This window comes from Phacochoerus africanus, chromosome 15, assembly GCF_016906955.1.
Source record: "Phacochoerus africanus isolate WHEZ1 chromosome 15, ROS_Pafr_v1, whole genome shotgun sequence".
Lineage (NCBI taxonomy): Eukaryota > Metazoa > Chordata > Mammalia > Artiodactyla > Suidae > Phacochoerus > Phacochoerus africanus.
The window spans coordinates 38,775,668-38,800,393 of NC_062558.1; the positions used below are offsets into that span (position 1 = coordinate 38,775,668).

General features: G+C 47.6%; 1 protein-coding gene across 1 annotated transcript; it reads right to left on the reverse strand.

Moving 5' to 3' along the window:
* Positions 1–914: 914 nt before the first annotated feature.
* On the reverse strand, positions 915–24,500 carry IQCD (IQ motif containing D). Its single transcript, XM_047762638.1, has 5 exons — positions 24,406–24,500; positions 7,880–8,701; positions 4,843–5,076; positions 2,840–2,911; positions 915–1,331 (listed from the first exon to the last, which is right to left on the reverse strand). Exons 2-5 carry the CDS (start codon positions 8,606–8,608, stop codon positions 915–917), a joined length of 1,452 nt encoding a protein of 483 aa, XP_047618594.1. The 5' UTR covers positions 8,609–8,701; positions 24,406–24,500.
* Positions 24,501–24,726: the final 226 nt, after the last annotated feature.

A 24,726-nucleotide genomic window follows, 5' to 3' on the forward strand; every position in this document is an offset into this window, starting at 1 on the left:
TTCAATCCCCAGGCTTGCTCAGTGGGTTAAGGATCCAGCATTGCCTTAAGCTGTGGTGTAGGTTGCAAATGCGGCTTGGATCTTATGTTGCTGTGGCTGTGGTGTAGGCCGGCAGCTGCAGGTCCAATTCGACCCCTAGCCTTGGCATTTCCATGTGCCACCCTAAAAAAAAAAAAAAAAAAAAAAAAGAAGAAACACTGCCCACACAGGCAACTGACTTAGGCCATGATGTCGGAAAAACAGCTGGGGGTAGTGGGGACAGGGGCAACCTGACTGCCATCTAAAGGGGGCGCTGCTGCTCACCTTTAGAAGTCATGCAGGCCCATGCTACCTCAATGATGAGATCTTTCCAGTAAAGGCATTTCTAAGCAATAGCCTCTGATTTTTTAAATGTCATCAGTGAATTTAAAAATATATTGTTCAACTACCTGGACTCCAGATAAAGCCAATGTGAGGTTGCTGGTTTATGACCTCGGGAACCCCTGAGCTTTCACAGGAGAAGTTGTGGGCAAATTGATATCCAGAGCAGGGGCTGAGGGCAGCCTGAAACCTCTCTTCCTTCTGGAGTTCTCTGTGCCCCGCCCTCCGTTTTGGGCATCTGTGACCCACACTCTGCCATCCTGGTGGGTGATTTGTCCATCCAGTTAAGGCAGCTTTTGGTCTGGGACCACTGAGTGAGGCCAGGGATCAAACCTGCATCTTCATGGATACTGGTCAGATTCGTTTCCACTGAGCCACAATGGACACTCCTGTAGGCTGTGGTTTAAAGTGATTTTTAATCGTGGAAAAGCATTAAAGCCATGAACCGCAGGACTGCCCATCCCAGGGGTTTCCAGGCCAGCTCTGGAGAAGTGACATCAAGGGGAGTGTGGGGGTCTGGGCAGGCTTGCTGGGGAAGGAGGGGGGGGGACGACTCATTTCTTGCCCTTGCCCTTCTCCTTGCCCTTGCCCTTCTCCTTGCCCTTGCCCTTCTCCTTGCCCTTGCCCTTCTCCTTGCCCTTGCCCTTCTCCTTGCCCTTGCCTTTCTCCTTGCCCTTGCCTTTCTCCTTGCCCTTACCCTCCTTGTCCTTCACTTTGCCCTTGTTCCGCTTCTTCTTCTTGGACCTGAGCATGGAGCGGACCAGGTAGCCCTTCCACAGGGCCTGGATGAGCGTGGCAGCCCGCACCATGCGCACCATCTCCTGCTCGGCCTCCAGCCTCTCCTTGGCCTTGATCTCCCTCTCAGCCTGGATCTGGGAGAACTCTCCCACCAGCACGCTGTGCCGTTGCTTCAGCTCCTCCAGCTGGAGCTTCTCCTCCTTGTGGATGATGTCCAGCTCCTCGTACTCATCCTGGGGTAAGAATCAGGGGTAGGGGGTCTCCAAGCACAGAGTGCCACCTGCCACCCTCTTCTGCACATTCTCTCACCCCTTCTGGAGGCTCTTCCGCCCCAGCAATGACGCCTACACTAAGCCTTTCTGCATCTGATGCCCAGATGAGAATGGGAGAGGGGATGTGGTCCATCCGAGCTTGCAATGAGACCCAGCTGAAATAATTTCAGGAACAAAGAAAGAATACGGCTCCTGGGCTGGGCACCTGGGCTTCCACTCCCAGCTCAGCTGCGTCTTGAGGGGCTTGACCTTTCAAGCCTTCATTTTTCTTCATCTGAAACATAGGGACAGTTCCAAACCCAGGAGCAGGGATGGGATTAAATGGCAAGATGGATACAATGTCCTAGATGTGGTGCCAGGCACACGGTGGCGCCAGGCCAGCTGCTGCCACTGAAGCTGTCCATTTCACAAAGAGATCCAGAGAAGACCTTTTTCAGGTGACTAAGTCCCACAGTTCTTCCTTAGGTCTCACCACAGTTTACAGCTATCTCGTTCCCTTCCTCCCACCAAGCACCTACCAGAAGCAAAGTACTTCCAGAGGACAGAGAGTTAAGTGGACTCGGTCCCTGCCATCAAGTAACCCACCACCCTCACTGGGACCAGAGAAACAAGAGCACAGCCTCCAAAGTCTCCACCTTCCCAGAGCACGTGGGATCAGACAGAGCAAGGCCCCAGCCTGCCCTTCTCTGAACAGCACATCTGGCATTGGACTACTCGGAGGCTGATGTCACCTCCAGGGTTCGCCAGGCCTACCTGACCCCAAAGTTGGGACTATGGGCCACCAATGTTATCGCAGAGCTGGGTGGAGGCTTCAGGGTATCCTGTTAATTAATTCCCCGAGCACCTCCTCCAGGCCAGATCCTGTGCTGTACAGGGCCTTGTGACAACAGTGCCTTGTTGAGTCCCCACCATGGTCCCAGCATGGGTGTTACTACTTATGTTGATCTCATGCAGAAACAGGTCAGAAAGGTCAAGTCTCTTGCTTAAGGTCATGTAGCAAGTAAAACCTCCCTCCAGGTGACAGAGGGGGCTTTCCTCACTGCTGGAGCCCAGCATCTGGCACATCTCAAGCACTTGGTAGAAGGTTCCTGAGTGATGGACTGAAGCGGTGGGAGTGAGCTCAAGCCTGAATCTGGCGGGGATGAGGAATGAGCCCCAGCTTGAGGGGTGTTAGCAGGAGCTGATCAGGAGGGAACAGGGGTTCTGCAATGTTGACCCTAGGTGGAGCCAAGATCTCTGGGCCTGGGTCAAGCATATCTTAGTGGCTTCCAGCTTCCAGCTCCTTCCCTTCCCACCCTTCCTCTCACTGCCTCAGGCTAACCCTGGGTCTGTCTAACCCTGGAGCCCAAGGAAGGGGCAGGAAGGCCCAGAACTTAGCATAGACCAGGCACCATCCTAGGGCTTCTCTCCCCCCACCCCCCATTCCTAGAGGATTTGGGGACACACTTGAGAGAGACTTAGACAAATACCTGCTTTTCACTCATCTCCAAATCGTATTTCTGGATCCAGTTCTCAATTTCTGTTTCCACTTTATATTTTTTCTAAAAAAAATTACATTAGTCATTGTTTGCTGGACCAATACATACGATAAACAGCATTGAGCCCGCTCTGCCTCGGCAGGCCCTGCATTACACCTTGTCTGTACCACACCACAAGGTCGCCACCATTTCACAGGTGAGGACACGGAGGATCAGATGTGCTGACTCACTCAGCCCAAGATAATGGGTGGTAGAGCCTGGATTTGAAGGCAGCAGTCTGGCTCCATTACATTCTAAGCAGAGGGGGCAACAGGTGCAAAGGCCCTGAGGTGGGAACAAGCTTGTGATGTTTAAAGAATAGGAACTGAGCCAGTGTGGCTGGAATGGTGTGGCTGGGGAGGAGCATGGTCCCACTGAGGTCAGAGTGAGAAGCTGTGTCACAGAGGAAGTGTCAGCAGGGGAAGGAGTTTGGGTCTCTAGTGTAAAGAAGAAGGGAAGTTACTGGGTGGATTAAGATGCAGAGGAGGAACACGATCTGATTTCATTTTTCAAAGATAGCTCTTGTACATACAGTGGATTGTTATTCTGCCATAAAAAGGAATGAGGTTTGGTAAATATCACATGGACAAACCTTGAAAATGTGATGCTAAGTTAAAGAAGCCAGACACAAAAGACCACACACTGTATGATTCCACTTACATGAAGAGTCTAGAATAGGCAAATCCATAGAGACAGCAAATAGGTTAGTAGTTACCAGGGGCTGGGAGGCGGGGAGGGGGAGGTAGGAAGAAACTGCTTAATGTGTACGAGGGTTTTATTGGAGGTGGTGACAATATTTTGGAACTAGGTAGAGGTTGTGGATATACGGAGTACCACTGAATTGTTCACATTATTTGTCATGGCTGCACCCGTGGCATATGGAAGTTTCCACGCCAGCGACTGAATCTGAGCCACAGCTGTGACCTACACTGCAGTTTGGAAACATCGGATCATTTAGCTCACTGTGCTGGGCTGGGGATTGAACCCACACCTCTGCAGCAACCCAAGCCACTGCAGTTGGATTCTTAATGCACTGTACCATAGCAGGAACTCCTGAATTGTTCACTTTAAAATGGTTCTGTTTTATGTTATGGGAATTTCACCTCAATTAAAAAAATAAATCAGGGAATTCCCTTCATGGTTCAGCAGTTAACGAACCCAGCTAGGATCCAAGAGGATGCAAGTTTGATCCCTGGCCTCACTCAGTGGGTTAAGGATCCAGCGTTGCCGTGAGCTGTGGTGTAGGTTGCAGACTCGGCCTGGATCCCGCCTTGTTGTGGCTGTGGTTGTGGCTGTGGCTGTGGCATAGGCCGGCAGCAGCAGCAGCGGTAGCTGATTTGACCCCTAGCCTGGGAACTTCCTATGCCGTGGGTGCGGCCCTAAAAAGCAAAAGAAAAGAAAAATCAGCTCCTTTGTCCTACAGAGCAAGGGTTCTTAACTTGGGTACCACCAATGGGCTGGCTTCAGGGGGCCTACAACCCAAGAATTGTCCACCCCCTTGTGTATGTGTATCTGTGCCTTTTCATAGGGGAGAGCCCCCCCCCCTCCATTCCATCAGATGCTCAGAAGCCTTGTGACACAAAATGAATCTGGGAACAAATGTTAGAAAGGATGCCCTTGGTGAGGAAAGGGATTCAGAGGCAAACCTGATGCATGCTGGGCACCAGAAGTTTCTGTGCACCTTCACTTCCTTTGGAGAACAGGTGGGCATCATCATACTTGCAGGGCTCAGAGGAGTTCAAGAACGTGCCCGAGGTCCCAGAGCAGCGTCCCTGGGCCTGCGTGCTGCTCCCTCCCGTCTCCCCGGTGATGCTGCCTCAATGCCCGGCTTCCAGCTCCTGTGCCCTCCCCCCACCCCCAACTCCCGGCCAGCCGCTCCCTGGTCTGTAGTAGCAGCCATGCCAGCCCTCCCTCCGTCCCGGTCCACACCCCGCCTCCCTGCTTTCCCAGGGCACCTTCCTCAGCGCCTGCTCCGCCTCCCGGTTCTCCATGACCAGGTTGTGGAACTGTGACCGCAGCAGCAGGATCTCCTGCTGGATCTTAGCCACCCTGGCCTGCGACGCCCGGAAGTCCGCCTTCTGCTGTTTCTCGGCCTCCTGCTTGGTGCGGAGGAGGCTGTTCTCCGAGAACTTGAGCACCTGGTGCAGGTGATTTTTCAGTTCTTGGACCACAAAGTTCTCCTTCTCCACCTGGGCCAGGAGGAAGAGAGGCACCATAATAATACCTCCAAGATCATCAGTAATCGCGGGAAGGCTGGCGTTTCTTCAGCTCCCTGAGGGCGCGGCGCTAACATGTCGCCAAGTCCTGCTCCCCGCCCCACCATGAGGACAGGAACGGCCAGACTAGAGACCAGGAAATTGAGGCTCAGGGGGTTTGAATTTGTCTGGGGTTGTGCAGCTGCGCTGGAATTTGAAAACTGGTCCGTCTGATCCAGTGCCAGAATTCTTGGCCACCACCTTCTATTTCCTGGCGTGAGCCAAGTGCACAGGCCATAAGGAGAGCTAGGATTACACCACGCTCTGGCCCGGGGCACCGGGGAGGAGCTCTCCCCTTAAGGGCCAGGCTTGGCCCTTGCGCTCCGTTGGTTCTAAAACTGGAATTGGGGCGGGGGTGGAGCATGGGGGCGGGGCTGTTTCTTAAATAAACTCTGAAGGCAAATCTCAGGTGCTAGAGTCTTCCTCTGAACCCGCCAGTGCTGTGGCTGGCTCGGGCCAGCAGCCTGGGGCTGGAAGCAGCTGGCAGCTGGACAGCAGGCCGTCTGAGCTCACCTCTCTTGTTCAGGGAGAGGGAGGAGGGGCTTTGAGGCAAGCCTAGCTGTGGGCAAGGCCTCCTGGCCCAGGTGTAGGGTGTGAAGCAGGTAGTAGTATTAGCAGTCAGAGCTTTTCTTGTGGATCCTCATCATGCCCTATTCTTGCCACCCCCTTATTTTACATTGAGACACAGGGACCTAATGAAACTTGCCCACCAGGCACAAATGGAATTTCACCCCAGATCTGTGCCCTTGGTAGTCCCAACCTGTTTCTACCACCTGAATGAGACCAGCAAAGCCACTTGGGGTTCCCAGCCCGGTCCCTGGGTGACACTCCTCCACCTATGAGTGATCTCCCCTGGCTGAGCACCCAGGAGCCTGTCATTTCTCCCCTCATCGGATAATTACCATGTCCTCCTTTTGTGCCAGGCCCACTGGGGACACAATGGAGGGCCAAGAGAGACGAGATCCCTGTCCTCTTGTGGGGAGACAGACCCCAATCAAATCATCAAATCACATCAAATCATACAAATAGTCATCAACAAACTCTGATGAATGCCTTAGAGGACAAAGTCAGAGAGAACAAAAGGAAGGGGGTAACTAGTGAGTCAGGAAAGGGAGGGCAACCTTGACCTTTCATCTATTGGAGGCAGGGGGGAGGAAAATATCTGAGGTGGCACAGGCTGCCAGGTGTCTCCCAGGATCTGTTCTCCCCAAAAAGGGAGTAGAGTAGAATGTTTCCCTGGGGACTTGGCACCTACTGACCACTTTCCCAGCATCTCCAGCACTGGGTAGAGCTACAAACTACATGAATGCTCCTTTGCAGTGGTGCCCCCAAAGGGCTAGACAAAGTCCTGCCCCCTTTCCTCCTTCCTGCTGGCTGGACCAGTGGTGACCTGATGAGGAAAGCTGGAGCAGCCCTCTGGGTCCAAGGTTAGGAGTCCCATGTAGGGAACTGCGGGGAAGCCAGCTGGAAGGAAACTCGACAATTTATGAAGCAGAGCTTCCACGCCAGCTCTCTATTAGACAGAAATACATTGCCTTGACTAAGCCAATATTATTTATGGTCTCTTTGTTTTAGCAGCCAAACCTATACTTATACACCACCTCACAAGGACTTTGTACAGTGTTAACGAGAAAATGATATGTAAAGAATAAAACATAGTTGGAGTTCCTGTCCTGGCACATTGGAAACGAATCCCCGACTAGAAACCATGATGTTGCGGATTCAATCCCTGGCCTTGCTCTGTGGGTTAAGGATCTGGTGTTGCCATGAGCTATGGTGTAGGTCACAGACTCGGCTTGGATCCTGCGTTGCTGTAGCTGGATCCATAGGCCAGCGGCTGTAGCTCCAATTTGACCCCTAGCCTGGGAACCTCCATATGCCATGGGCACAGCCCTAAAAAGCAAAAAAAAAAAAAAAGAATAACACATAGTATGTGTCCCCAGATGGTCATTATTAGGTTGGGATCATGTTATCCTTTCCCCTCTTAAAATTTTTTCTGTGGGGGGTGGGGGGATGTGCTTGAGTTGTGGGATGGAAATCCTATAAAATTGGATTGTGATGATCATTGTACAACTATAAATGTAATAAATTCATTGAGTAATGAAAAAAAAATCTTCTAAATCTTTCACCCCTTTCATATGCCCCTTGGCCTGAGGACAAAGACCATGTTCCTTGATTAAGCCTCAAATGCCCTGGGTGATCTGCCAGTAAAGGCTAAAGTATATACTACCCAGCCCCGGCCTGGCAGGTCCCTTCCCACCTCACTTGCCTTGTTCACTCTCTCTCATTCTTCATATCTTGGCTTCAATGTCCCTGAGTTCCAAGCTCAGATCTCCTTTAATACTACCTTTGGGGGTTTTTTTTTGGCCATGCCAGCAGCATGCAGGCCAGGGATCAAACCTGCACCAGGGCAGTAACCTGAGCCACAGCAGTGACAATGCCAGATTCTTAACCCACTGAGCTACCAGGGAGCTCCATCCTATAATACTCTCTTATAGCACCCTATACTTACCCTTCCTTGTACTTCTCAAAACTGTAATTAAATCAGCTCTTTAAGACCTGCCTTCCCTACCAGTGAACTCCATGAGGCTGGGACCATGTGGACTTATAATTTATAAGACCTGGAAACTGGTAAGTGCTCAAAACAATTTTTTTTTTTTTTTTATGAAAACGGCCATTTAAATCACTGAGGAAAAACCCAGCTGCCAAATGATCTGGGGGTTCTCTGTGCGGGTACCTCTGCATCCCTGTTCCTCATGCAGGCTGCCAATTCATTTTCCAGAGTGTCGATGATTTCTTGGTTCCTCCGATTTCGTCTGGTGATGTCCTGGATGAACTGAGTCTTGTCTCTGGCTTCCATGGGACTAGTGAGTAGCTTCTCAAACAGGAAACCTCGGAGTTCTACCAGACTGTCAATAAAACTCTGGGCTTCCTCACTTCTGCCCAGGGACTGCACCTGCAAGAGACTGGCCGCCTGGGGGTTCCTGAGCAGGAGCCTCAAGACATTCTTGGTGGATTCTCTGATCTGCTGCCTAAGTGGAGGGAGGCGGGATTTCTGGAGCTCTATGGAGAAGACGAGGTCTCGGAACCATGGCTCATCCTCGAACCCTTCTTCCTCCTGCAATCGCTGCTCTTCCTCCTGAAGGTAATTGACGTGATCCAAGAGGGTCTGGCAGAGGTCCACGTGCTCCCTCACTGCCTTCATGATGTCCTCCCCCAGCATCCCCTCCAGACTCTGGGAACTGGATGCCACGTTTGACAGCAGGGTCACCAACTCCACCTTGTGAATGGTCTCATCCAGAACGGACATGATCCTCTTGGTCTCAATGGTGGTGAGTTTGGTCCTAGAGGGGGTCAAGGGTTTGGGCGGGGTGGTGGACTTCTTGGTCGTCTCTGCCATCAGCCTGATTTTGTTTATGTCAGGGCCTTGGTAGAGAGGGGCCACGGCGAGGATGTCCAGAGCCATTTTATGAGCAGCCTTTTCCGCCTTTGTACGCCCTCAGAGATGGAGACTTCGGTAGGCTCTCTGGGCCTCCTGCTTTTATCATCCCTGGCAGCCCTGAAAAAAGATGGAGTAAGCAGTCAGCAGAGTCACGCAGACATGCTGACGTCAAGGTGGCCGGTGTGGCCACAGCAGCTGTAAACCGTGGACATTGGGAGTTCCTCTTGGGTGGTGTAAAAGTGTGCAGCTTTTACATGGAACCTCTCATGGAAATCGGTTTTTAGCTTTGTGATAGTGTCAGGGCCCCAAGGGTTAGGGGATCAAGTGTGGAGGTAGGTCTCAGGCACATGCATCAGGCAGGGACCAACCAGGAATACAGACATTATTCTAAGTTGGTTTTTTTTTTCTTTTTTTTTTTGGCCACATCTGCAGCATGTGGAAGATCTTGGGCCAGGGATCGAACTCGTGCCACAGCAGCAGCCAGACAATGCTGGATCCTTAACCTGCTGCATCACAAAGGAACTCCATTCTAAGAGGTTTTTTTGCTTTTTAGGGCTGCATCTGCGGCATATAGAAATTACCAGGCTAGGGGTCAAATTAGAGCTACAGCTGCTGGCCTATGCCACAGCCGCAGTGCCAGATCTGAGCCATGTCTGCGACATACACCACAGCTAATGGCGACACTGGATCCCTGACCCACTGAGTGAGGCCAAGGATCAAACCCAAGTCCTCATAGATACTAGTCGGGTTCATTTCCACTGCACCACAATGGGAACTCCCCATTCTAATTATTTAAACACAGCAGACCAGTTACATGGGTGATGGAAGAGTTGAGAGGCCAGTCGGGGAAGCGGAAGCCACCCAGCAAGTGTCAATGGCAGGAAGCCACACAGGAGGCGGGCGAGCTTAGAGATCAGGGTCACCAGGGGAAGCTGGAGTCACAGCCATTTCCTGTCCAGGAGTCACTATGGTGGCTGTGGTCACTGCCGGAAACATAGCCCAAAGTAGAAAGGGGAGAAATCTGTTTTTTCCCTTCATCCAGCCCTTTAGTCTAACACCAGTGCCTCCCATTGACCAAACCCAGTGGGAAACCAGCTGACCAGGGAGCTTAGGCAACTCAGCCTGCAGGGGTCAGCAGCCTGAAACGCAGAGCAGAAAAGGGAGCTGAGAGTGAACAGCACTAGGCTTATCACAGCACATTTGCATTGTTTTTCTTTCTTTCTTTCTTTTTTTAGGGCCACACCTGTGGCATATGGAAGTTTCCAGGGTAGGGGTGGAATCTGAGCTGCAGAAACCATCCTACACCACAGGCACCGCAACACCAGATCCTAACCTGCAACCTCATGGTTCCTAGTCAGATTCGTATCCCTTGTGCCACAACAGGAACTCCCCTTGCATCAGTTTTTAAGATTGGATTTTAGGGAGTCCTTGTGTGGCTCAGTGGGTTAAGGATCTGGTATTGTCACTGCAGCAGCTTGGGTCGCTGCCATGGCATAGGTTTGATCCCTGGCGCAGGAACTTCCACATGCCTTGGGCATGGCCAAAAAAAAAAAAAAAAAAGTTTATTTATAAGACTTTCGGAGTTCCCATCGTGGCATAGCAGAAAGGAATCTGACTAGGAACCATGAGGTCGCAGGTTCGATCCCTGGCCTTGCTCAGTGGGTTAAGGATCTGGCGTTGCTGTGGCTGTGGCACAGGCCGGCAGCTGTAGCTCCAATTGGACCCCTAGCCCTGGAACCTCCATATGCTGTGGGGCAGCCCTAAAAAGCAAAAAAATAAAAATAAAAGACTTTCAAAAAATTTATGATGGCAATCAGAAACCAATATTCTAGGTTGCATACATGGCATGATGGCTACGAGTAAGCTTTGCACTAGCCCTGCTTGAGTTCAGATTCTTGCTGGGGGACCCTGGGCTAGTGATTTCATCCCAAGCCTGGGCTTAGAATATGTTTCTTCACTTCTTCTCTGCTCAAATATCAGTGTCACAGTGAGTGCTTTACTGACTCCCCACCTGCCCATTCCCCTTATCCTGTTTAAGTTTTTCCCAGGTTAATTTTCACCCTATGATGTGTCTAGATGGACCTGTTTATTTGTTTCTTGTCTGCCTTTCCCTTTCCCTAAAAAGTAAGCTCCAATGAAGGTAGAGGCTTTATCAGTTTTGATCACTACTGAATACCCAGCACTAAAAAAACCTGCTAATCAGTTCAGGGAGATCTCTGTTGCTACCAGTACAGGTTACCTAGGCCAATTCAATTTCCTTTTTTTCTTTTTTTGGCCACACCCAAGTTCCTGAGCCAGGGATCAAACCCTCCCGACAGCAGCAACCCAAGCCACAGCAGTAGCAATGCCAGATCCTTAACCTGCTGAGCCACCAGGGAACTCCTATTTCAATTATCATAGTCTGCCTATGGATGTGAGGAATGTTTTAAAGAAAGAATCATCAGGACTTGATGAGTGAAGGACAGTTTGGAGCTTGGGTGGGGATGGGAGAGAATGGTGGGGCCCTTGAAAAACTAGGGAAACTGGGAGAGGAAGTTTGAGAGGACGTCGAGAGTTCAGTTTTTATTTTTTGCCTTTTTAGGGCCACACCTGTGGCATATGGAAGTTCCCAGGCTAGGGGTCGAATCTGAGCTGCAGCTGCTGGCCTACACCACAACCACAGCAATTCCAGATCCAAGCCACGTAATGTGACCTACACCACAGCTCACGGCAACGCCGAATCCTTAACCCACTGAGCAGGGCCAGGGATCAAACTGCGCCCTCATGGATACTAGTTGGTTCACTACCTCTGAGCCACGACAGGAACTCTGAGAGTTCAGTTTTGAACTCACTGAGCCATAGCTGCCACAATTGGAGCAGACAGTGGGCCAGGGTGTCTCGGCCTTCCTGTGACCTGTGTCCTCTTTGTCAGGTGACAACACCCCACTTTTCCTTTGAGGAAATTATCCTCTCTCCCACTGTGTGCCATCTTGGTGGGACTGCCCATCAAAGAACCCTGCTCTCAGCCTCCTAGGAACCCTGCTGAGTGACACTGGAATGGAAAATGGTAGGACCTGATTCATGCCAGCAATGGGTTCCTGGAGATTCTGCTACCAGGAGCCCCAAAACTTCCTTGGCTGCTGTCATTTCTGAGCGAGGCCTGGTTCTTCAGCTTCTCCTTCACCATTTTGCCTAGCCCAGGGTAGTTGCTGTTGCTTGCCATCCAGGAACCCTAGCTGACCAAATATTCTAGGCAACTGACAACACAGGGTCAATGGGGCTCCAAGGAGATCTTCGGGTGTGAGATAGGAATGCAAGGGAGAGGAAGTGATCTCTGAAGCCACAAAAGCTATCTTCTTTTCAGCAGAGCAAAGAGTCAATAGAGAGAAAGGCAAGGAAGTTAAGAAACACCTAAGTCACAAAGAACAGGAAGAAAAGCAGCCAGATCAGGTGCTAAGGATGATTTGTTCCTTGGCCAGGACAAACAGAGCCCAGATCAGAAGCCTCTGGGAGCTGAGGACTGGGGGCAGAAGTGCATTATCTTGTAATCGCTTTGATTCCCACCCACTTCCTCCTCCCTGGCCTGGCTCGTGAGTTCCTTAAGGTTTTTCCTGAAAATAATATTGTAGGGGCCACAGTGGAGCTTCCTCTGCCTCTCTGGGGATGAAGGATCTTTGCCCCATGGCCACAGGATGAGCGTGGACAAAGTCTTGAATGAACACACTTCTCCCCCTTGCCCCCCGAAGCTCTCAAGCATAAATCAAAACGCTGGAATTCTTTAGAGAGTGCGGCTGCAAATGCAGCGTTATAGGAAATGTTTCCAATTTGCTTGCAGCCAAATTACCTCTTTTGCTTTAAAGGGCAAACTTGTTTGCTTTGATTACGATGATGCCCATCAGTTCCTGACAGCTCATTTGGCTGAACAAGAGAAAGCCGGTGGAACTGGGATTGGGGAAAACGCTTCTGACACTGATGAGAAAAAAAAAAAAAAAAGTCACTGGAGAATCTCTTTTCCTTGAATTCTAATATGATCATTTCATGTCCTTTTTAATGCCACCAACCTTAATATTTAAATCATTTCCAACTTCAGCCTCTCTTTTTAAAATTCCTGCCCTGAGAGTGAAGCAAGGTTGTTCATAGATGGGGAACCTTAATAGGATCGTTCCTTTATTTGTCATTAATTCTGCTGATGAACTTTATAAATGGAAATATATCTTTATCATGCAAATTATACCTAGTTTTCATTCAAATGGCCTTGTGGGATGTTTTATTACTTTCCCTCTCAGAACATTTCAAAGGAAAAAAAAAAGTTTGAAGTAAATTATATTTTTCTCCCAGGGGAGAAAAATAAACATCTATAACTACCCTACAAATCCAGTGAAGTTAGAGGGTGTGAAAAAAAACTGGGGAGTGTGTTTATGTGGAGTGGGGGGGATCTCATTTTAAGAAATGCCGTTTATTACTTATATATTTATTTATTTATTTAATTTATTATTTTTTTTAAAGTCCTCACAGAAGTTCCTAGGCTGGGGGTCGAACTGGAGTTGCAACTGCCGGCCACAGCCACAGCCACATGGGATCTGAGCTACATCTGTGTGTTATACCGCAGCTTTCAGCAATGCCAGATCCTCAGCCTATTGAAGGAGTCCAGGTTCTTAACCCCCTGAGCCACAACAGGAACTCCTGGAGCAGTGCCTTTTTTTTTTTTTTTTGTCTTTTTGCCTTTTCTAGGGCCGCTCCTGCGGCATATGGAGGTTCCCAGGCTAGGGGTCTAACCGGAGCTGTAGACGCCGGCCTACACCAGAGCCACAGCAACGCAGGATCCAAGCCATCCAAGCCGAGTCTGTGACCTTCACCACAGCTCACAGCAACGCTGGATCCTTAACCCACTGAGCAAGGCCAGGGATTGAACCCGCAACCTCATGGTTGCCAGTCGGATTCATTAACCACTGAGCCATGACGGGAACTCCTGGAGCAGTGTCTTGATATGAGATCTCAGTTCCCAGACCAGGACTGAACCTGGGTCGCAGCAGTGAAAGCACAACTAGCGCAGGGAACTCCCCATAAGGGCTAGTTCTAATTCAGTGTTGCCCACATCGCTCTCACTAGAATGCCACTTTTGTGATTCTGCCAAATCTATAGGCCAAACTGTACTATTATGAACGCAATTATTTCCTTCAAGTACACTTTCACTCTTAAGACCTTTTCATTGAAAAGGAAGATTTATATCTCCACTGTAGCTGGAAAATCTGCTTCACTTTCATTAAACAGAAGATAACAGTGCCTATATCCTGCTATTATTTCATTCCAACTAAAAACTGTGACCTAGGAAAGATGAGCTCCAGACCAGATCTCTGACCTTGAAAACAAGATTAGCAAGTGGCAGGGAGATGTTAAAGACATACTAACGAGGAGTTCCCGTCGTGGCGCAGTGGTTAACGAATCCGACTAGGAACCATGAGGTTGCGGGTTCGGTCCCTGCCCTTGCTCAGTGGGTTAACGATCCGGTGTCGCCGTGAGCTGTGGTGTAGGTTGCAGACACGGCTCGGATCCCGCGTTGCTGTGGCTCTGGCGTAGGCCGGTGGCTACAGCTCCGATTCAACCCCTAGCCTGGGAACCTCCATATGCCGCAGGAATGGCCCAAGAAATAGCAAAAAAAAAAAAAAAAGACATACTAACGAAAAGGGAGAAGAGACAAAGTGCTAATATTGGGAAAGAAAGGTGAGCCATCACTACCGATCCTGTGGATGTTAATAAAGAAATATTATGGCGTTCCCATGGTGGTGCAGTAGTAATGAACCCAACTGGTATCCATGAAGACTAGGGTTCGATCCCTGGCCTTGCTCAGGGGGTTAAGAATCTGGCATTGCCGTGAGCTCTGGTGTAGGTCCCAGATGCAGCTCGGATCCTACATTGCTGTGGCTGTGATGTGGGCCGGCAGCTGCAGCTCCAATTTGACCCCTAGCCCTTGAACCTCCATATGCCATGGGTGGAGCCCTAAACAGACAAAAAGAAAAGGGAATATTAGGAACAACTCTATGGACATAAATTTGATAACGTGTGGTGGATGTCACAATTTGCATAGCTGATTTTATGTACTCTTGACAGGTCTGTCATGCTTCTGAGAGGTACAATTCTCAGCCACCCCACACCCTCAAGACCTAACCTTCCCTATTTTCATCTGTATCCTGATGTTCTGCTTAGGACTCAAGTCCTTGATGGGTAAGGGACTCCTGGTCACTTAGTTCTGAGTCCTCCACTTATTGGCAGGGTTCATGGGCAGAGTTTTTGCCTTTGAAGCAGCAGGAACTTTCCTTTTAGTCTCACTCGGGAAGATCCTGCTGGACTGTGAACCACCCATCTGGCTTTTTGCGGAACTCTCTGTGCTTTATCGGAGCCTTTCAAGTCCAGAGTGGGGAAAGTGAAGAGCTGGAAAGCGGCAGAAAATTCATGATGAAGACTGCTGTCTCCCAAGCAACCTACTGTCGTAGAGTAGGTGCTCAAGAAATCACTATTGAATAAAGGAGGGGTGGCAAGTCCGGCTTTAACAATGGGCCGCTTTCCTCACGGGGATGTACTGGCATCATAGGATAATGGTATTTCACAAAATGCATTCTGTCCTGAATTAGAAGCAGAAAATAGTGTCACTTTTTTTTTGTCTTTTTGCCTTTTCTAGGGCCGCTCCTGCGGCATATGGAGGTTCCCAGGCTAGGGGTCTAGTTGGAGCTGTAGGCACTGGCCTATGCCAGAGCCACAGCAATGCGGGATCCGAGGCGCATCTGCAACCTACACCACAGCTCACGGCAATGCCGGATCCTTAACCCACTGAGCAAGGCCGGGGATCAAACCTGCAACCTCATGGTTCCTAGTCAGATTCGTTAACCACTGAGCCACGACGGGAACTCCAAGTGTCACATTTTTTTAAATTTATTTTTTTAATGGCTCCATCCACGGCACATGGAAATTCCTAGGTCAGGGATCAAACCCATGCCTCTGCAGTGACCCGAGCTACTGCAGTTGGATTCTTAACCAACTCTGCCACAGCAGGAACTCCCTTTATAAATATACTTTAATTTTTTTTGGCTGTGCCTGCAGCATACAGAAATTTCCAGGCCAGGGATTGAACCTGTGCCACAGCTGCCATGTGAGCTACAGCAGTGACAATGCTGGATCTGTAACCCAGTAGGGCACCAGGGAACTCCTAGTGTCACATTTTTTTTTTCTTTTTCTAGGGCCACATCCACGGCACATAGAGGTTCCCAGGCTGGGGGTCTAATTGCAGCTGTAGCCACTGGCCTATGCCAGAGCCACAGCAACACATGGGATCCGAGCCGTGTCTGCAACCTACACCATAGCTCATGGCAACATTGGATCCTTAACCCACTGAGCAAGGCCAGGGATTGAACCCACAACCTCATGGTTCCTAGTCGGGTTCGTTTCTGCTGCACCATGATGGGAACTCCCTAGTGTCACATTTTGATAGCAAAAATGGTACATCAAGATCGGGCCTATGTCAAGTAAACTTTAAAAAAAAAAAAAAAAAAAAGATCTGGCTTATGGGTTGTTTCCCATCCCTGGACACAGGGCTTGGCATTTTAAAAATAAAAAATTTGAATCTATTTTGGGTTTTTTTGTTCATAGTTTAGTTGTGTATGTTTTTTTTCCTGTCACCACTTTTGAAGTATTACCCAATCTTCTCTTGTCTTTTTTGAGAACCCATGTTTTGGGGATGACATTTGGCTTGCAGAAGTCCCTGGGCTGGAGCTGGAGCAGTGAACACTGGAGGCATGAACAGACTGGATGTCATTTGTGGAGATGGCTCTGGTTGCAGGCTCTAACGTTATCCTGTGCTTTTGGAGACAGAGGACCCTGAAAAGGGACAGAGGTTGGGAGGGAATGTGCTCCCAGGGATAGATTTCTAAGATGCTGGTTATAATGAATAACTCTCTATGGCCACTGGCCATGGCTACAGCCCTGGGCCAGTTCACTTGACCTTCTGGGCCCTCATTTCAGAAGCTGAAAGGGGAAACGTGCGTCTATCGATCAAAGTTGTTGGGTTCTGCTCTCAGACAAATTTGAAGTTCAATCCTAGGGGATCACCACCTCCTTGCTGTGTGGCTTCAGGCAAGTCAATTAATGTCTCTAACCATCTTCGGCATCTTTGCTTCTTCATCTGTAACGTGGGGACAGTAACAGAACCCACATTTGATAAAACTGTTGAGTGTGACACGAAGTCTTGATTCAATCGTATTTTGCTTTCAGGATGACTTCCAAAGTGATATATATATATATATATATATATATATATAGCACTCAAGAAATCAATATTGAATAAATGAAGGGTGGCAAGCCTGGCTTCACATATAAATATGCTGTTTTTTCTTTTTGGTCTCAGGCAGTGGAAGTTCCTGGGCTAGGGATGGAATGCATAGATCCAACACATACCATAGCAGTGACCTGAGCCGTAACAGTGACAACTCTGGATCCTTAACCTGCTGTGCCACAAGGGAACTCCGAAAATGATACAATTTAATATTAACATTTGAATACTTCTTAAAGTAGAACATGTATTTTTCCTCAAAATAATATATTTTCGTTTTTGTGTAGAAAGGTTCATAAAGAGCCAACATGGATCCATTTTTTTTTTTTTTACTCCCTTTGACTATTTCTGTTTTTAATTTTGTGGGTTTCTGCATTATTCATGACTTTCTGCTAGTAATGGAGGAGGACAGAGATCCCTTAAACCTTTCACCACTTTCCAGGCTCTTCCTCCTTACAAATTAACTCATCACAATTTTAAATTCCTCTTTTGGCAGCATAGCTTTTCAAGTATTTATTTCTGGTTAAATCCAACTGTGGATAGTATCACTTTGGTTGTTGCAGACAGAAGGAAGAATTTCCAAGCAGTGTATTTAGAGACTTCCAAGATAAACTCCCCCCACTTAAAAAAAAATTGTATTCCAACAGATGCAAAACACTGGCTTTTCCTGACTGACAGATTACGTTGAAGAAGAGTCTTTTTTAAACTGAGGGTTGTGACCTTTGCTAAGTGGTGAAATCAATTTGCCAGTCAAGACTAGCATTAAAAATAAATGAAATAGAAGCGTTCCCGCTGTGGCTCAGTGGTTAACGAATCCAACTAGGAACCATGAGGTTTCAGGTTCGATCCCTGGTCTGGTGTAGGTCACAGACGCGGCTTGGATCCTGTGTTGCTGTGGCTCTGGTGTAGGCTGGCGACTACATCTTCAATTCGACCCCTAGTCTGGGAACCTCCACATGCCGCAAGTGAGGCCCTAAAAAGACAAAAAAAAATAATAAATAAATAAATAAAAACAAATGAAATAGAATATAAAATATTAGAGTGCACTACCTGTTGTAAATATTCTTTTGTATCTAAACAGGTGTGTGTGATGGGTTGAAGAGGAAAATATATTTCTTTGGCTTGTGGTTAAAAGAAACAACCTGTGGTCAAAATACCCCGTGTTAAAAAGGCAGTTGACTGGTCATAGGGTGTAACCTACTGCTATTACGTGAGAGCAGTGTCAAAAAGATACTTTTCTTTGATGCTCTGTATTTCAAATGATCTTGATTTTTAATCCCTTTTGCTTTTGGTTGTACTAACTAGGGCCTGAAGGGAAAAGGGGTAGGGTGTGTGTGTGTGTGTGTGTGTGTGTGTGTAGCACTTGTGTGAAAATACAAGTGTAGAATATTTATTTATTTATTTTCAATCTCCACCCTATTGACATTTGGGTTCAGATAGGATGTTTGTTGCAGGATGTTTAGCAGCATCCCTGGCCTCTACCCACTTCATGCCAGGGTGCTCCTACCCTTCTTCCACCCTTAGCTCTGACCAGTTGAAGAGGAAATATCTCTGTGGGGTGGGGGTGGGATGCCCCTGGTTGAGGACCACTGGTCTGGACCACAATGGCCTGGTTCCCCTGTAAAACCTCTGGCCTCCCCCATTGCTAAGTCCAGTGCTCTATCCAGATTCAAAGGAAGCCTTGCTCAAGCCCAGCTCTGGCTGACAAGCTGACCTCAGTACCATCTGAAGCTACCATCAGTTACAGGATCAAGAGCAGATTCACAGGCTGGGTCTCAGGAGACCTGGGTGCATGACTCTCTCCTGCTAAGGGGCTCTTGGAGTAGGTCTGGGCAAGTCCTTTATCTTGTGGCCCCTGGGGACACAACACCTGTCCTGGCCACATCGAAAGGGAGCTGGGTAGGGGAGAGATGATTTAATAGACGGGAAAGCCCTTTGGAAAATTAAAAGTTCTCTTCAAAGGGGAATGATGATTAATACATGTTGAGGGATAAATCAGGTTGTGCATCGGCCTCAGGGATCTTTTCTCTGGGAAAAAGGCATGAGTGTATGTGTGTGTGGGGGGGATTAGCAACGGAGTCAGCGGGAAAGACTCACCCATTTCATTCATTCATTTTTTTTTTTTTTTAAAGTGTAAATCTGTAAATCAAGTGAAAACCCCAAGCTAAAACCCTGGCATTGACATCTAACCATGTACTCCTGGAATGTGTTCCCAAGGGACACCTTGTCCAGAGCCAGGGCAGAGCTGTGGCCAGGAGGCCCTGGGCAGTCCACCCAGCCTGGAGGCGAGGAGACTGATGCTGACTCTGTAGCCTCCGATACCATTTCTTTCAATCAAAAGGCTGTCGGGGGTTTTCTGGGTAGAGGGTGAAGTCTAAGAAAGGGAATAGTGTGTTAGGTTTTTGCTTTCTACTAACAACTTTATTTATTGATTTTTTTTTTTTTTTAGGGCCACACCTGCAGCATATGGAAGTTCCCAGGCTAGGGGTCTAACCGGAGCTGTAGCCGCTGGCCTATGCCACAGCCATAGTCACACCTACACCACAGCTCAAGACAACACTGGATCCTTAACCCACTGAGCGAGACCAGGGATCGAACCTGCAACCTCATGGTTCCTAGTCGGATTCGTTTCCACTTCGCCACAACGGGAACTCCTACTAACTTAAAAAAATTTTTTTTATGGCCATGACATATGGAAGTTCCCTGGGCCAGAGACTGTATCTAAGCTGCACCTTCGACCTGTGCTGACAGATCCTTAACCTTCTGGGCCACATTGGGAACTTCTGAAGTTTTCTTTTTTCTTTTCTCTTTTTTTTTTAAGGGCCACACCTATGGCACATGTAAGTTCTCAGGCTAGGGATGGAATCGGAGCTATAGCTGCCGGCCTGCACCATAGCCACAGCAACGGCGGATCTACTAGATCTGAGCCACATCTGTGACTTATATCACAGCTAGCAGCAATGCCGGATCCTTAACCCAATGAGTGAGGCCACGGATCGAACCTGACTCCTCATGGATATTAGTCAGATTCTTAACCCGCTGATCCACAGTGGGAACTCCCTGAAGTTTTCATGCAGTGTCTTTGTCTGGTTTTGTCATCAAGCTTCCTAATGAGTAGGGAAATGTTCCTTCCCCATCTATTTTCTGAAAGAATTTGCTGGAATTCACCAGTGAAGACATCTAGTACTGGGCTTTACTTTGAGGGAAGGTAATTCTAATTCAATCTCTTTTTTTTTTTGTCTTTTTGCTATTTCTTGGGCTGCTCCCGCGGCATATGGAGGTTCCCAGGCTAGGGGTCGAATCGGAGCTGTAGCCACTGGCCTACGCCAGAGCCACAGCAACTCGGGATCTGAGCCGCGTCTGCAACCTACACCACAGCTCATGGCAACGCCGGATCGTTAACCCACTGAGCAAGGGCAGGGACCGAACCCGCAACCTCATGGTTCCTAGTCGGATTCCTTAACCACTGAGCCACGACGGGAACTCCTAATTCAATCTCTTTACCTGTTATAGGTCTATTCAAATTTTCTCTTTCTTCTTGAGTCAATTTTAATAATTTGTTTTTCTAGGAAGTCATTCATTTTATCTAAGTTGCTTTATTTTTTGGCGTAAAGTTGTTCATAATAGTCCTTGTAACTCTTCAAGTTTCTGCAGTTCTGATTTTGGTAATTTGTGTCTTCTCTCTTATTTTCATGGTCATCTCGCTATAGCTTTGTGATGTATTGACCTTCCAATTAATATAAAATGTCCCTCTTTGTTCTAGGAATATTTCTTGTCTTAAAATCAGTTATTCCCAATAGCAGTACTGTCTCTCCAGCTTTCTATGGTTACTCTTTGCATGGATTCCAGTTTTTTACTTTCAACTTCTTTGTGTCTTTGAATCTAAGGTGAGTCTATTGTAGGCAGCATAGAGTTCGGTCTCATTTTTTGAATCTAGCCTGACAATCTCTGCCTTTTGGGAAGTGTTTTTTTCCCATTTCTATTGAATAATTACATTAAATTATTCATATACCTGGATTCACACATGCCATTTTGCTATTGTTTTTTATTTGTCTTATCTCATAACTTTTTTTTTGGTCTCCATGCTTTTTCTTTTCTTTTTTTTTTTTAAACACATTCCATGCTGTATTTTATTTTTATTTTATTTATTTATTTGTTTATTTTTGTCTTTGCCTTTTCTAGGGCCGTTTCCCGCGGCATATGGAGGTTCCCAGGCCAGGGGTCTAATCAGGGCTGTAGCCGCTGGCCTACACCAGAGCCACAGCAACGCCGGATCCGAGCTGTGTCTGAGACCTACACCACAGCTCATGGCAACGCAGGATCCATAACCCACTGAGCAAGGGCAGGGACCGAACCCACAACCTCATGGTTCCTAGTCGGATTCGTTAACCACTGCGCCACGACGGGAACTCCTCCATGCTTTTTCTTTAATGCCCTTTATTGCATTCAATAAATATTTTTAGTTCACACTTCTGATTTTGAAAGGATGAAAATGCAGCTTAACCCTCCCAGAACCCAGGAAGTTAATAAAAAGCTCTACATGCCCTCGAATTCTGGACCCTGTTCCCCAGGTAAAAGACCACACTTCTTGCCATTTTAGGGCTTGTTCTCTGCAAAACTATGTGGAGGAGAAAAGAAAAAGAAAGAAAAAAACAAACAAACAAACAAACAAAAAATAGGCACCTGAGTACGTACCTCTAGGCAGGAAACTCCTTGAAACTGCTTGAGATAACGGAAAAAGGGTCTCTAACTGATTGTTTGGCCTCTGTAAAGCCGCTTGCATAAGATAAAAGGAGGGGAAGTTAATCGCTAAACCGACCCCAGTAAGATCGGCTGTGCCATAAAATGTTAAATATCCTGGTAAACATATCTTGGCGACAATATGTCTCCCCCGCCCAGGAATAAGCCCAAACACCTAACTCCAGAACAATTTACAACTAATCGGTCCACGAAGCACAGGCTCGCGAAGTTTTACAATGATTGGTTTGTGATTTTTGTGAAGTGTGAGCTTTGCTGTGAACCCCGGGCTTTGTTGTGAATCCCATAAAAACTATCTTGACTCTGCACTCGGGGCCGCAGTCCTCCACCCCGGCGTGGTGTACGACTGTGGGCCCCAGCGCGCTTGGAATAAAAATCCTCTTGCTGTTTGCATCAAGACCGCTTCTCGTGAGTGATTTGGGGAGTCGCCTCTTCCAAGAGAGGGATTTTCTTTCCACTGGCCTTTCAATTTCTCTGTTGATTTTTAAAAATATTTTAGAGTTTTTTCTTAGTGACTGATTTAGGGATTATAATGTGCATCTCAATTTATTGTAATCTACTTTGGAATGCTAAATATTTTCTGTTTGATGTGATGAGTCACTGTTATCAAACCCTCTTTTAATTATTTAAACATGGTTTCCTGTAGCTCTTTGAACAAATTTATAATAGCTTCTTTGAAGTCTTTGTCTGCTAAAGCCAACATCTGGGGACACCAAGAGACAGTTTCTGTTGATTGCTTTTTTTCCCCTGAGTATGTTTACACACACCTCACAATTTTTATGGAACACTGGAAATTTAAGAGGGAAGATTATTTATTTGGAGAAACTCTGTATTTTTTCCTTCCTAATGGTTGTTTTTCTCATTTTTGTTTCGCTTGGGTGTTTCGTAATTATTTCCTGGATTCAATTTGTCAAGTTGGTCTCCTCCACAATGTGCAGCCACTGATGTTTCTGCTTATTTTTTTTTCCATATATGTGTGTGTGTGTTTTCATTTTTAGGGCTGCACCCGGCTTATGGAAGTTCCCAGGCTAGAGGTCCAGTCAGAGCTGCAGCTGCCAGGCTAGCCACAGCCATAGCAACTTGGGATCCAAGCTGAGTCTGCAAACTACATCACAGCTCACAGCAAAGCTGGATGCTTAACCCACTGAGTGAGGCCAGGGATCGAACCCACATCCTCATGGATACTAGTTGGGTTTGTAACCTGCTGAGCGACAATGGGAACACCTCCATATTTTTTATTTTTAAGCCTGGCTTCCTTGGGGTGGCCTTGGCATCCACATAGTTCAATATCTGGCCAAAAATCGGTTAGAGGTGTGCTCAAACTTTGAGCCAGTAAGGCTTCTATTCTTCACTGACAAGGGCAGCACACACTTAGCATGTACATCTATAAGGCTCCAAAGGCCAGGGATGTCTAAGTGGTTTGGGCTAGCTCTGGTCTCTGCGACACCTGTGCATAACCTCTACTCAACCAGGATATAGAGAAAGTTCATCAAGCCCTCTATGGCTGTCTCATTCCCCAGAACTCTGAGCCTTCTCAGCCCATTGTTTGCATTAAATAGGACTACAACCTTGGACTTCTAGAGCTGCTGGCCTCCCCTGTTCTCTTCCCACCAAGATTGGCAGTTTAGCCTGCAATCCTCCAGATCAAGGGAGCCCCATCAGACAGTGACAGCGAAACTATTCGTTTTCCAGGGCTACTTGCCCTGGTTGAATTATTATGCCAATAGAACTGGGGGTTGGGAAATCAGAGAAGTCTTACGTAAGTACAGCACAAACTTGAAGTTCAGTAGTTTTATGAATAAAAGCTCTCAGTTTACTGTATGCCTTTGGTTGATTTGCAGAGTTTTAAAATAGCACTAGATAGTTTTATCCAGCTTTACAGCTGTTTCTTTTCTTTTCTTTTTTTTTTTTCTGGCAGTACCCAGCAGTGGCATGTGGAAGTTCCCAGGCTAGCGATAAAACCCATGCCATAGCAGCAACCCGAGCTGCTGCAGTGACAACACTGGATCCTTAAGCTGCTGAGCCATAAGGGAAGTCCTATAGCTGCTTTTAAAAATTATCATTGTGGTAAAATATACATAACATAAAGTTTACCATTGTGACCATTTTAAATTCAGTGGCATGAGGTTATTACATTCACATCTATATGCATCCATCACCACCATCCACCTCCAGAATTTTTCATCATCCCAAACTGAAACTCTATACTCATTAAATAATAACTTCAAAAATAATAACTTCTTGCTTCCCCATTCCTCTAGCTCCCATTAAACCTCTGTTTTACTTTCTGCCTTGGTTAATTCTCACAACAAACCCTTTGTCTTAAGTATGTAAATAAAATCATATATTAGGTACTGAGCCGGGAGTGAAGTTCTAAAGTTAAAATAGACTTGGTATAATCAAAATTATCTAAACATTCACTTTCATTGCATGCTCACCCTGGGATGTACAGCCGTTGAGTGGAAAGGAAGAGGACTCATAAACCACTCTCTGACCCCTAGCACCTGTGTCTGACTTGAAAGTAATTAAACTTGATTTGACTCCACTTGACTAGTATCATCCACGTTTTACGGATGAGGAAGTGGGACCATGAAGTGGACAAGGGGAGATTCAGACTGGGGCCAGTGCTGGAGAGCAGGGTCCTGAGGCGGGGACAGGTTCGCCGGTGGGGGGACTACTGATTCCTAAGAAAACCCAAGGATAGACATTCGACATTCCCCCCCCCCCCCCATCAAATCCAGCCCTTCCCCACAGGGTCACTCACCCGCTCCAAGGGCTTCAGTTTTTCTACTAAGTGATTACCACTTAGGTGCCTGCGTTGCTAGGTTACTCGCCAACCTCAGAAGGCGGGACTCGGAGTCTGATTGACTTTCCTTTTCGCCATTCCATTCCTTATTCCGCTCAGTTCGCTCCACCTCCTTTGGACTGACCAATCAGAACCACAACCTCTCTAACCCTCCACCAATTGGAAGACCCAAACCCTCCGGGTTGGACTCAATGAGTAAGGAGGGGAGAATGGGTAGTGGAAAGAGGCGGAGTTTCTTCGTCCCGCCTCTCCTCGAGGAGGCGGGCAGAGAATTCTGCA

What these genes read in the sequence shown, in the direction of transcription:
- IQCD (XM_047762638.1), bottom strand. Translation starts at nt 8,608, where the DNA reads ATGGCTCTGGACATCCTCGCCGTGGCCCCTCTCTACCAAGGCCCTGAC. An exon ending in TGAGGAACAGGGATGCAGAG is followed by an intron (nt 5,077 to 7,879) that starts GTACCCGCACAG and finishes CTCCTGGCCCAG; the next exon opens with GTGGAGAAGGAGAACTTTGT. An exon ending in CGGAGCAGGCGCTGAGGAAG is followed by an intron (nt 2,912 to 4,842) that starts GTGCCCTGGGAA and finishes AATTTTTTTTAG; the next exon opens with AAAAAATATAAAGTGGAAAC.